This window comes from Ursus maritimus, unplaced genomic scaffold (assembly GCF_017311325.1).
Source record: "Ursus maritimus isolate PB19 unplaced genomic scaffold, ASM1731132v1 scaffold_24, whole genome shotgun sequence".
Classification (NCBI taxonomy): domain Eukaryota; kingdom Metazoa; phylum Chordata; class Mammalia; order Carnivora; family Ursidae; genus Ursus; species Ursus maritimus.
Genome location: NW_024424897.1, coordinates 29,170,399 through 29,183,961, shown reverse-complemented (window position 1 = coordinate 29,183,961; position 13,563 = coordinate 29,170,399). Strand labels below are relative to the sequence as shown.

General features: G+C 48.4%; 2 protein-coding genes across 7 annotated transcripts in view; one reads left to right on the top strand and one right to left on the bottom strand.

Moving 5' to 3' along the window:
- Positions 1 to 13,563, top strand: part of MMD (monocyte to macrophage differentiation associated) — a 119,982-nt gene that overhangs the window by 66,867 nt on the left and 39,552 nt on the right. For 2 of the 5 annotated variants that reach the window (XM_040640859.1, XM_040640856.1), the window contains exon 7: positions 10,253 to 10,393. The exons of 1 other annotated variant lie outside the window; for it this stretch is intronic. In XM_040640859.1, the coding sequence (XP_040496793.1) occupies positions 10,253 to 10,393 (141 nt within the window). Of the gene's footprint in view, positions 1 to 2,424; positions 2,638 to 3,632; positions 4,049 to 10,252; positions 10,394 to 13,563 lie in introns of those variants that run through there. 2 more of the 5 variants (XM_040640858.1, XM_040640863.1) reach the window with 2 other exon arrangements.
- The window catches only part of HLF (HLF transcription factor, PAR bZIP family member), a 52,007-nt gene continuing 42,602 nt past the window's right edge, over positions 4,159 to 13,563 (bottom strand). Inside the window, exons 3-4 of one of the 2 annotated variants that reach the window (XM_008710846.2) lie at positions 11,555 to 11,775; positions 4,159 to 6,504 (exon numbers count right to left, since the gene is read on the bottom strand). In XM_008710846.2, coding sequence (XP_008709068.1) covers positions 6,286 to 6,504; positions 11,555 to 11,775 — 440 coding nt within the window. In that variant the 3' untranslated portion in view covers positions 4,159 to 6,285. The remainder of the gene's footprint in view (positions 6,505 to 11,554; positions 11,776 to 13,563) is intronic. The other variant, XM_008710847.2, reaches the window with a different exon arrangement.

The window sequence follows — 13,563 nt, the reverse complement described above, 5'->3', positions numbered from 1 at the left end:
CCTTTGGACCCAAGTCCTCACTGACTCAAAGCCCAGAGAGGCAGAGGAATCTCGCCACCTTCTTCACTCGGGCCTTTCTTCTCTAAAAGGTCCTTTTGATTTCTTAGCAAGAAGCCATCTCCCGACTACAAAGGCAAGATTTCAGTAATCCTCACCGAGTTCCTGGCTAAAGATGCCCAAAGAGACTTCTAAGCCAGTGATTTTCAAAGAGGGAACTTAATTCATATACTTTGAAGAGGGGGGCTTGATGGTCGGGCAGTTTGTTATATTTTAAGTGAATGGATGAGCCATCCCACATGGGCAGCATGTGATGGGCCCCGGGGACTGAGCACTTGTGAATGACAGGGCTTCCTCTTGGGTCCTGCCATCTTGGAGGCCAAAGCCTCTCCAGGCATGGGGAGGCAGTCCTCTCCTCTAAGAGATTTGAAGATGCCAAATATAAAATTGGTCGCCCAAAGAGAATCTTAAGGTCATTGTACCTACTCCCCTGAGAGAGGAGAAAGCTGTTTGATGATGAAAGTAGAGGGTGTCTGGGTGGCCCAGTCAGTTAAGCATCTGCCTTCGGCTCAGGTCATGGTCCCAGGATCCTGGGATTGAGTCTCGCATCAGGATCCCTGCTCAGCAGGGAGTTCGCTTCTCCTTCTCCCTCTACCCCACCCCCTGCTTGTGCATTTGCACGCGCGCGTGCTTGCTCTCTCTCAAATAAATAAAATCTTTAAAAAAAGAAAGAACGTAGAGCTGAGCCATCACTTGTAACCGCTCGATCTAAATGGGAAGATGCGACGGGGTGGATGGATGCCCACCGACCTGTGTACAAAGCTCTGATCTCTTAGGGGTGTCACAGTGTGAAGCCACATCTGTGTAGCATCCTTCATTCCCACACCTCCAGCCACCTGCTCCCTCTTCTGAGCAGAATTGTGTTCTGTCCTCTTTGAAGAAACAAATGGCCTGAGATGCTGAATTGGAGAAATGGCTCCCGGCCCACTGTCCCCTCCCCGGGCCCCCTTAGCAGATATTTGTTGAGGCCGATGATGGGCCCGACACTATGCATTTGTTATGAAGTCATCCCTGCAGCCCTCAGAGCTGGCGATTATACCTTCATTTCACAGGTGAGGTGATCTGGGTTAAAAATGCGTAGTGCTGCACAAGGTCACACACCTGCTAAGTGACAGATTTGAATCACCGAGCTCCTCACCACAGAGTCCCCTTCTCTCATGCCCAAGATGCTGCGCTCCTTGGCCCGGGCTGCAGCGCACGCGGTGCCAGTGTTCGGGGCTCCCCAGGTGCGTCTGATGGGCTGCCAGGGCCGGGCACCACTGTGCTGCTTCAGCCTTCCTAGAAATCCGCGAATGGGGTGTTTGTTCCATCTTGCATCACAGAGTCCCTGGAGGAGTGGGGGAAGCTGTGGCTCTCGCCTATAGAAAAATAAATATGTTTATACACAAAAAGTTGCATGCAATTTCAGGTAATTATGGAAATTTTGAAGCTTCTGCATGGATCCCCCAAGAAGCATGAACTCAAATGAAGGTCAAGTCTGTAAATCTTTGTTTCCAGTTCCTTAGCCACACATGGGAGTAGCTGGAAGCCTTGAAACAGTTCATTTTCTTCCTACAGACTCAGAGTTGCTGGATTTGTAGTCCTGGACTATGGTCCCAGTTGATTCTTACACATCCAACCAATCTTTGGACTGGTTTTGGGGAACCGGCTCTCTAACTGATGCCCATCCAATGGCCCAGAATTCATCTCTGTCCCTTCTACCTATATAATGCACGACAAGTTGCTTAACCTCACAAACCTTCTCTTTCATAAAATGGGAATAACAATAATAGCCCCCACCTCGTAGAGTTGATATGGGATTAAATCAGATATTCCATGTAAGTGTTCAGCATAGTGTCTGGCACAGAAGTACTCAATAAACCGTAAAGTATCATGGATTTCATGGTATTATTATTTATCATCAATGGAATTAATCTCTGCATATGGTCTCTTGGGTGATAGGATAGGGAACAGGATCTAATTTCTAGTAGACTGTCAACAAAAATACATGAAAGGAAGGAAAAAATTCAAAGTTTATTAAGCATTAAGAATAACAGACAGATAAAGGTTTGGACTCACAGCATGAACACCACCAATATCATGGTGTGCCATGAAACTGACCTCATGGGAATTTGTGCCTGTTGAACAGATTCACCTTTGTGGTGTTGCCAAAAGGATAATGCTTATGGTTATTGTTCTGTTTGGTAAGGTGCTCCCAAATTATGATTTGACTTAAATATTCACACACACACACACACACACACACACACACTGCTCTACACACCCTTGGCCCTCTGCAAAATGTACTGACTTCAGTTACCAAGTCTAATCCAATCAAGATCTAGGATAAGGCTTTGCTCATTTTTAAAATGACATTATTAATTGTAGAAAACCAGGAGGAGACCACAGCCTCTCCAGGGAGGCCCAGGAGCCCTCAGCAGGAAGCTGGCACCCTGGGAGCAGAAGAGGTCTACCACATACACAGTCTCCCATCACCTGCAGCTTGCTGACCCCGGGTTAAGTCCCGGCCTCTGCACTCCACTCATGCAAGCAGGCCAAGCCAGCCTGCCTTGCGATTGCTCTGATTAACTCTGCTAAAGTGTGAGTTTTCCTCAAAGGAACATTAGGGGGGAAATTAGATAAACTACCAGAAAAAAAACCAAGCATTACTCTGCATGTTATGGAATGCCCATTGTTTTACTCAAGGTGGTGGGGGGAGGTGGAAGAGAGGGGCTCCACCTAGAATTCCTTTTGACTCTTCCAAAATCAGACCCAAGACCTTTCAAACGCACATTTAGAATTATTGTGTGTCCCTCACAAAACCAGAGACGACTCCCTGAAGGAACCTGTGGGCTATCTAGTACGGCGCCCTAGCCACCCAAATCCCATCTGCCCTCTCCCGGAACCAACGGTCATTCTGCTTTGAGGGATGGCCTCCCACAGGCCTGTCGCACCGGAGGATGAGAGGCCCATCACAGTCTTGCCCATTGGGTGTTTTGAACGGTCAGAAGGTGGCCACTTTCTCGAAAGGAGGAAGCGATCACGTACAGCCCTCCCACCCGCTCCCTCCAGCCCAATGGCGTGAGCGGCAAGCCAGGCTGATCTGTTTCTGCCTTCTTCTGCAAGTCTAGTCCACAGAAACGACAGCGCGACCTTGTCAGGAAGTCCCAGGGCCGCTCCTTCCAAATTGTGTCTAAATGATGTTGGCATGATATGGTTTGGATTCATTTTTAATGGCCAAGTAATTAATCTCCGAGAGATGCTTATGATGAAAAGGTGAAAAATGACAACAGGACTTTTAATAGCCGCAGTCTGCAGAATTCATTTGACCCTGGTTGATCCGCGTCATTCCGCATTGGGCTATGGCTTCCCACGCCATTTAGCAGAACTGCCTTATTTACTGGTTAATCGCGCTAGACAGAAAGCAGGGAGTCCGGGAATGAGTGTTCATGTGCGTGTGGTGACAATGACCTACATAAAAGGCACGCGGACAGACTCCAAAGTTTCTTAAATTTTAAGATGAGGTAGGTTTTCTGAAACCTCTCCTGGCACACCAAACAATGAGTTTTACTATGATCTTGTTATTTCTTCCACAGAGAACATTTGCGAGCCTCCTTTGATACAAAACACCTAATTCCAAGAACGACCAGTGCTCAAATATAGTTTTCTCAGCTACCATTTCATACAGCAGTGAACCTGGACGGTCCACAGTGCACCGCTTCTCCACTAAAAGATACTGCCTGTCTTTGTTTTAGTAAGGACTGCCCCCACTTAATCATTCCGCCGCCACTGGTCTTTTTACCTATAAAAACGCCAACCCTGAGCGACCCCCTGTGTCTCTTACTGAATACGGCTTAGTCACGTCTGCTTCAGAACCTAGCCGAAGGTCTTACTTATTGCACCAACTGTATACCTGAACAATGCATGTCGATTCTGATGCTCTCCCACTTCCCACCGTCATCTGTGGCCCGGGACAAAACGAATACCTAGTAGGAATATCCTACTGGCCAGGTTTCCCAAGACTAGGACACCATGGCGGAAGCTTTGCTGGAGGACTGACCAGGAGACCACCAGGTCACTGAAGAATTAGATACTCTGGAGGCAGGAGACTAGAAAATCCCGTTGATGAAAAGGTGTTTTAATCTAGCACAAATTGTTTCTTTGCAATCACAGCAGAATCTCTTGACATTACACAACTTTGTGAAACAAAAGAACAATCGTCTTTAAAGTCAAAACACCTATCAGATTAGAAACCATACACGTAACAACGATATCAACCTTATATTGCATAAGACGCACGTGCCCACAGAGGAGAACAGAATTGTTTGGGGTGCTTGCAGTGATATTTCATTCCAGGAACTCATAACTTTGAAGTGAACATTTTCGTGGCAGATGCTTTTCCTAAAAAAAACACTGTATCATCCAATAAATATTTGACTAACATCCACTTTGTGCTTTTGGGTGACGTTAACTGACTTCTTTCTGAGACCTAATAGGAAACAAGAAAGCTCCTTCCATATTTTAGAGCGGGATTCGTCACACCAAGCTTTGATACTGTCATAAAATTTTAATTTAAAGCAAAAAACATGCTGATGTATCAGTGATAGGCTTAAAATATTAAAGACTTCAAAAACCCCCAAGCGCTTCTTCTCTGTACAACATTGATGAATATATATCTTTGCTATATAATTTTAAAACATGGAATAGTTTTCCTTTTCTCTTTGCTATATATAATATATGTCTTCCAAAATACATTGTCAGTATTTATATCTGAAAAATACTGTACAAAAAAGAACTTCCTATAATTACTCTGTATAAACATTAAACAATTTAATAATCTCTCCTTTTGGTCTATAGTAAACATTTAAATTGATTGGATTAACCACAGTTTGTGACAACACCATCCTCTTCTGAGATACACCAGTGTCTTTTACATTCATTTTTCAGAAGTCCACTTTATAAGAGCACATACGTTCAGAAAGCAAACAGAAAATAAGAAACATAAGCTCCAGAATCATTAATTTATGAAGCATTCAAAAACGACACCACTAGGAAAAAGGGTCTTACAAAACATCAACTTCTTAACTTAATTAACTGATTTTTAAAAACAGCAAGGTATAATTCACAAAAATATATATATTACAAAAAAATGGGGAAAACTGAATCTTAAGTAATTGTTTTGAGTATCAAGAGGGATATGGAAAAAGGTAACTAGAAAAGTGGGAGGGTGGGGGGACGGGAGAGGGGAGAAAACAAAACCAAACATATCGATGTCAAAAGCTGTTCCAAGATGCAATTTTTTTTTGGCTCCTACACTGATAAGTTAACCCCTCGTTCTGAGACCTGGCATTTCCCTCTGCTTCCCTGTCCTGGGGATGTTCTGGGCATGCTCAAATGCATTACTGTAATTTTTGTGTTTTAAAAGACAGTGAAATTCTTAGGTAGGGAACATATCCTATGTCCACTAGTAATACTCAGGCAGCATGCTCTAGCGTACCATAGGATTATTGCTTTAGGTACAGACGGTGCAAAAACACACTCTGTGTTCTAGAATAGTACTCTTACTTATCTGGGGTTGGTAGAATTAAAAGGAAACTTAGTAGATAGCAGTAAGTAAATATGGGATCTAATAAATCTAAACAGCACTTTAAATTTGAAGACAATTATCACCAAAACTGAAAATATGAGGAAAGCAACCTATAACCGAGAGAGAGAGAGAGAGAGAGCTGCAGTGTAGTGCTAAGTGATTTCTGTGCACCTTATTAGCATGGTAACTTACAGATTAAACAGAAACGAGAGCTCGTAGTCTTGACAACTGAGATCTACTAGTTTACCAGGGCCCTGCTCGGTGAAGCCCGGCAGAGGGTCCTGGAAGAGTAGGCGGGAGCCACCGGGAGCGACGCTGGAAGGGGCAGGAGTGGAGAAGGAGGGAGGGAGGGGCAGGAGACCCCACGCGGGGGTGGGGGAGGTCTCCACAGTCCAGTAAAAACACGGCACCTTTCTTTTTCGGAACTGAAAGACGATGAGAGGGCTACCTTAACATGGCAAGTGCAAAGGCACGCGCGCGCCGCGGACCATACAGGAGCACAAGCACACGCGCGCGCGCGCGCACGGACACCAGAACGTGAGTCAGTTGTGTTTATGCCTCTGGTAAAGTGCTGATGTCAGAAAGGTTGCTTCGGGTGTGGTGCTATCAGGCGGGAAACACACTGTCCATCTATTCAAAAGCCAGCCCACAAAACCGCCATCCTACAGGGGCCCATGCCGGGCCTCGTACTTGGCAAGTATGTTCTTGCATTTGCCCAGCTCCTTCCGCAAGTCAGCCACCTCCTGGCGCAGGGCCGAGTTCTCCTTCTCCAGGAAGGACGCCCGGATTGCGATCTGGTTCTCCTTCAGCCGCCGGGCGTCGCGGGAGCGCTTGGCTGCCATGTTGTTCTTCCTGCGCCGGGCCCAGTACTTGTCGTCCTGCTCATGAGTCACAGGGGGAAGGAAACAAGACGTTAGATTTCAGCCGCGGAAGGGCTCGCGGTGGCGCCCGGGCACCAGGGACCCGGGCATCTCACCTCGCGTCTCCTTCCCTGACCGTCTGTGCATGTCCGTCCGACACCACGGCCCGTGCGCCACGGCTTCCCTCCCGCTGCAAGGACGCGCCTGCACCTGTCACGGCGCGCCCCTCCTTCCTCTCTGCATGGCCCGACGAGGTGACCCCAGAGGCCGCAGGAACGCCAGTAGCTCACCTCACACCCTAAACTACCTTCAGATCTCTCTGCGTTCTTTGATGAAAGTGTTATTTTAAGAACCCTTTCCTTGCATGAGTGCTCGGATGCTTGTTGGTAGAAGCCCATAGGATGTGGTTGCAAGGCGACTTGGCAGTATGTATCAACTGTTGAAAGCACTACCATTGATGGAGCAGCTCCCGTTCCAGGGTCTCAGCCTCCTCCCATCTGCATGCGTGTGCACACAGACGCGGGCACAGAATTTTCCCTGTGGCATTGTTCCTCACAGAAAGAGCTAGGGGGAAACGAATCAGTAGGAGATTTAATAACTACATGATGACGGAGTCATACAAAAGGATACTCTGCAGCTGTTACAAATAATGATCCAGCTGAACCCAAAAGATGTTGACGATATACACTATGTGGGTGGAAACAACGGCAATTCGCTGATAAATATGTATGGCCTCATCCCACTTTGGTTAAAAAATGATAATACTGTATATTCATAGAAAGAGGCCCAGAAGGATTTATACCAAGCTATTAAAAGTGGTGACTCTACAAAGGGAATTGGAGGAGGGACGCCAAGGTGAGAGGTAGGATCTTTCACCTTTTCTATCCTTCTGACGCATATCCTGGTAATTAAAAAAAAAAAAAAAAGAACACAAAAACTTCCACCTGCCACTGCTCATATTGCCACTGCTCACCAATATGCTCATATTGGTGGCTAGCATTTAAATAATTTACTGTCATTTCCTGTTTAACTGTTCTCTAGGCCTGAATTCGCCTGGGTACTACTTGAATGTGCATCCTGTCCTTTCCCCTTCATCATTGCTCCCCCTGCCAAAAGAAAAAATTTTCTGAAGACGAAGAAATGTAAATCTTTAGACCTTACCAATTCATCAATGGTGCCACCTGGTGTGTTTGGCAACCCTTTCTTTTCAAGGACTTGAAACAGCAAATCCCTCCATCCTAGGAGGGGTCACCCAGAATGGGTGGGTTGAGGCCAGTTCTTACCTTCCCCCAGGATTGCAAGGCACAGCTGGCCCTGGAGGAGGTCACATGGGTTGGGACCAAGGCTGCAAGGAAGGCCCAAGGTCGGTGGTGCCCCCATACCCGCCCATTACCCTCGGCAAACGTGTGCCCTGCAGAGACAGGAAGTGTGAGAGAGCGCGTATGCCCAGGCATGCGGCCATTCACAGTCTGGTACCGGTACCTTATTTATAAAGCACTCCCAGCCTTCTACGTGTTTCATAATGATATGTAACAAAGTGAAAAAGCGATCTTCCTAATAGCTGCTTCCCAATAGCTGGTACTAGCATCCTTCTTTTAGAGAAGAAGGCTGTCCTTCGAAGAATAGCTGGATAAGTCAGCTCGGGGCAGGTGTGCTGCAGCCATTGGTGGGATTTGTCATTTGGGCTTGAGAAAGGGGGCAAGGGTCTGAAGGAAGTGGGAAGAGGCCAGGCCAGCTGGATGGCGTGAGCTGGGAAGAGCGAAAGGAGAGTCAAATGACTCTACAGAGGCAGGAAAACCTATGGGCATATTAACAGTGAAGCTTCCAGTTCTGATGGCAGCTGTTGGGTTACTTTGATGCAAACCCCAATCCCAAGCCCCCCTCGATAGTCTCAGAAAATTACCACAGTCCATGTTCCTTGGGTGTGTGGTTTCTAAGATCATTCAAAAGAGGAGCTGGGGCGCCTGGGTGGCACAGCGGTTAAGCGTCTGCCTTCGGCTCAGGGCGTGATCCCGGCGTTATGGGATCGAGCCCCACATCAGGCTCCTCCGCTATGAGCCTGCTTCTTCCTCTCCCACTCCCCCTGCTTGTGTTCCCTCTCTCGCTGGCTGTCTCTATCTCTGTCAAATAAATAAAATCTTAAAAAAAAAAAAAAAAAGAGGAGCTGACTTAGGGGGTATCAGAAACTGACCCAGGGGCCCAGGAACGCAGGAGGTAATGGAGTGCCTGAGAACAAGCCCCTGGGAGATGGCAGAGGCTGGGGGCAGGGTGGAGGGAAGGGAAGGGGGGTGTACTGCCATAGACCATGGACTTAATAGGTGTGTGACTGGGTGTTCAGGACCAGGGGAGTCAGCAGCTGACCTCAGGGTAACAACCAACTTTTCTGTCTCTTAGAGCTCTTCTTACCTCTAAGGTGTTTTCATTTCCCAGCCTCACCTGTCCACACAAGCAGGGGAGCTAGGAAAGGTGTAGAATGGGGACCATGTCAGGTGGGAGGGGAGCTGGGAGGAGGAGTGGAGCTGAGGACACAGAAGGCAGGAATGAATGATGGAAGGAGGACTGCCCTGGACCAGAAAAGCAGCTTGCCCCCCTTTGTTACCACGGAATGGCTGGGGGAGGGGGAAGCAGTCTATTGAGGGGGGCTGACAAATCTGGCACTACATTCCTGTCCTCTTCTCCTCTATTCCCAGGAGCAGGGGCCATCTAGCTACCCAGTTACCCCACCCAGCAAGGGCCCACCCAGTCCCGCCCCATCATCTTCCTGAAGGTCTAGTGTTCGGCTGCCTCCCCCACTGCCAAACCCCCTCCCAACAAGTCAACGATCCCTTTTTCTTGCCCGACTAGAAGTTCCTTGAGAGTAGGAACAATGTCTGTTCTGGCTCACCTCTGTATATCCCCAGGGCTTGGAACGCACAAGCGTTTCAAAAATATTTGTCAAGTGAACGAATGAACAGTTAAAAGCATGACGACATCAAGGTGATTAAGCTGATTCTCAGCTAGGAATCCCAGGACCAGCGTTGGTTACTTCTCCCAGGAGATGCGTGTTAACTCACAGGAAAGGTTCCAGGGAGGGCTCTGGCAGCTGTGGGGAAGACCACTTACTGGCGGGGCCATTTCCCTTGACTGGCTTGCTTGTGCAATGCTGGGGGCCACACATAGCTCTCCCACCCACCTCCAGCTCATCCTCTCCGCCAGGAGAACTACGTTACAGCTCTGCTTCTCGTTTCCACATGAGATCACGGTCTGTGGCCTGAGGCTTCCCTCACAACTGAAGAAATCCAAGGACACTTGGCAGGAGAACATTCCTGCCTGCTACCCACCTGCCATGGGAAAAGGTCAGGCCTGGCCGTGACAGCCGTACTACGCGTAATTCCAGCACACAGTTTTCCCATGGCCTCTCGGTTGCCAGGGTGACCTGGGTTATTCAGTAAGCCTGCTCTTTGCTTTGAACTTGTAAATCTGGAAACCCTGGGAAGGTCTGGCTGCAAGCTAGAGCTACCACTCAGGATCGTCCTTCCAAACTCCTTTCTGTTCAAAAGCAGACCCGTGCGGCATGGCTCCCCAGTTGAGTTGAAGAGATGGGCTCTAAGGCACGTGCAGGGTCGGACAGCTAAGACGAGCAAAAGCAACCAGTCGAAAGGAGAGACTCAGCCGCCCAGGACCTGAACCCCTGGCTCTTTCTTACCCTCTTGTAGTCTGACCATCAGTTTCCAGACTTGTTTAGGGTTCGCAGTGTGACTACTATGAACTTTACTCTTCGGATTCTTAGGGTGACAGCTACTGGGGACAGCCAACATGCTGCAGTGACATTTCTGGAAATTGGAAGACTTGGGGACCGGGCCTTCCACGAACCAGCAGTGTTCACCTTACTTCGCCTCTCTCCCTGCTCCATGTCCGCAACCGCAAAACGGTAATTTTGGTCTAACGAACCCCTGAGGTCCCTTTCAGCCCTGACATTTGATGAGTCCACCTCACTCAAGATAATCTCCGGTACGTAGATAATGGCAGTGATTTCAATCTGCTGACTTCCTTTTCCCCCAGTGCTCTTTCTAGATGGCACAAACAGGTACTGGTCTGAATCAGTTCCAGGACCATGTCCCAAACTCCCATGTGCCCAGCCTACAAGTGACTCCATCCACACCACAGTTAGTTTTGCAAACAGGGGGTCCAAAACTAGAAAAGGGCTAACTATGCCTGGTTTCAAGGCCTCGAATGTATACAATCATCTCTCCATTGTCCATAGGATTGGACGGAACCATAAACACAAAAAATTCTATGCCATGGCTAATCAAAAATGGTTCTATTTTGGAATTAGTGGACATGGCATAATTTTGGAAAGAATCCTCTTCCTAATTATTGTTAAATGTGTCAGATTAATTTTGTTTCAAGTCGTATCAGACTTTGTAAGGTAAGTCTATTTTCCTTTATAAATAATGTGTCCCCTCAACATAGCAGAAAAGAAACAACCTGGAATGAACCTTTGTTGAGATATTCAAGTGACCCTTATTTAAGACACAGTTAAACATTACATATAAGTATGTAAGGGAACCCACCAGCTTCCGTAAGAAAATCCCACCCGGGTCATGCAGGGGTGGAGAGAGGACCTATCTCGGGTTGTTACTCCCTGGGCCTCTAAGGCAAAGGCAGCAATTGATTACCAATAAATTTCCCAAGGGAAGGTGTAACCCTTGAAGGACTTTGTGGTCCAGATGTCCTTTGCAAGTCATTTCTTTTCTCTTTCCAACCCTGAAACATTTTGGTTTGATTTTATTGGGCTTTCATAGGCTTCCCTGCAGACAGACGCAGGTTTGTCTCCTCCGTGGGCTGTAAATCACTCCAACATTCTATTGCTTCTCCTTATTTCTGAGCTATATCAAGACACGAAAGGCATCTTTCAGAAGACACCCAGGGAGAAAGCAACTTGCCTAGAGTCACATGCCAAGAAACAGGATCAGAAATCACGAGTCCTTTGTTCACTGGCTTGTGTGATCTTCCTGGAGGTCACGCTTCTATTCTGCCTGTTGGTCCCACCCTCCATGTGCCCAAAGCCTGATGACCAGTTCCAAATTACCTTCAGATCGTCGGGGATGAAGACCTTGCGTGCTTTCTTGATCATGGGCTGCGGCTTCAGTTCTTCCTCAGAGAACTTGCGTTTGCGAGGGTCAAACATTTCCTGGCCCGGGATGCTGGAGAGGGCAAGGTCTGCCGGGTCTGGCTCGTAGCCCACCGGGACCTGGATGGTGTCGGGATCAATGGGACTCGGCGTATTGCGGTTTGCTGGCAACAGCTGACCTGGAAGAAGGCAGGAGCGCGCATTCAGGAACACCACCGGAGCCCCGCCAGACAGCCACTTGGCACTGCTCCGGGATGCGTGGCAAGAGTCTTCGACTTACTAGGTGACTAACGGTACTTATTTTATGCGTCCTCACCATGCTACTAAGAACACAGCAGGTTGAGGAGGACTTTACTCCTGTCAGATCAGGCAAAACAAAGACCCACACGCATGTTTGCAAACTATTAAATAAAAAAAAAAATGCATGCATTCATTCTTTCCTGTAACACATTCGTGGAGCACCAACTATGTGCCAGGCTCTCTGGTTTTTACCTTTACGGTGTTTTCCAGGCAAGTCAAGGTATCAGACCCATAATGAGTCCGTTAGGATACAGTGAAGGGGCGGGGACAGAAGTAAACCTCACTTCTGGAGCGTGGGGGACAGTACTTGACATGAAGGGGGTTAGGGACGCTTTCTAGAGGTGATACTTGGTGTAGCTGCGACTTGAGACAAACAGTAATTAGCAAAAAAGGTAACCCAGGGACAAAAACAGGCCAGAGGGCCATCTTTTCGAGGGGCCACAAGTCGTCTTGGTGGCTATAGCACGGGCTCAGAGCACCAGCTGGCGTGCAGAAAGACATAATGCAGGAGATGCGGTCAGGAGGGTGCGCAGTGGGGATACTATACCAGGCCCCCAACGTCACTGAAGGATTCTGAGCTGCGGAGGGACAAGCAGAGCTCAGGTTTGGAGAGAGGACTCGGGCGGTGTGAGGACTGGCCTGAGAGGCGCGGCTGGAGATGGGAGCTCGGCTTCCAGGCTGCCGTGATGACCCCCGAGTGGAGCCCCGGGCGCGGTGGGGACAGTGGGAAGAGGGCGGGTTCACGAAGTATCTCACAAATTAGAAAGGACACATCGGGGAGGACCTGACTTCCACGGGAAGGTTCTGCAGGCCCAACCACTGAAACGCACAAACGTCATCCCCCGAACAGCGGGATGTGTCCTCCCGGTGAAAGTGAACTTAGTAACAGCCCGCGATGTTTACGTGGGCGGCCCTGCGTCTTAACTTCTAATTTCCTCTGAATTTTACAATTGCTCCTTCCACACCCAGAGAATAAATGAGAGGAGACAGCCTGGCGGTGTCTGGCACGCCGCTCCCCCATTCCTCACTGCTAATGGTTGGACAACGTGTGAAACATCCTTCAGGTTTCATTAAAACCTACCCCAGGTCGAAGCACGAAGCCACTGGCTCCCATCCTAGCTGAACTGTACAACCACGCTCATCTGCTTTCTGGAAAGGCCTGGTGGGGAGCCTGCAAAATGAATGTTCTGGGTGACCTTTGAGGTCCTCGCTCCGCTTTGAGCTCTCTTTGTATCCTGCTTGCCAAAGAGGAAGAGCTGGGCCCCCGAGGCATTGGCAGAGGACAGAGATTTCTCATTAGCCAAGCTGCAGCTCAGCGACGGCTTCTAGAGACTGCTGGGTTCGGTATTGGATGGTGTCAAGCTGGATTTGATCTTGTGCCTCTTGACATTGCCTCAGACAATGAGCCATATCTGAGTCAAACGGGGATTTTATTTTCCCTTTAGAAATTCTCTTTGAACTTAGTAACAAAGCTCCCCGATGCCCTATCGCTCCCGGCACCGCTCCTTCACCACCTCCCCCACAACACGGGCACACGCTCAGGCATATGTACCCTCTCCTACCCTCTGGAAGCATCTCATGATTAATGCTTCCCAACCCTAACCGCTCCAAGTTACTTCAGCATTCTGTAATGATGCTATATTGCAAAGTTCTCCTTTCCTGCTTTA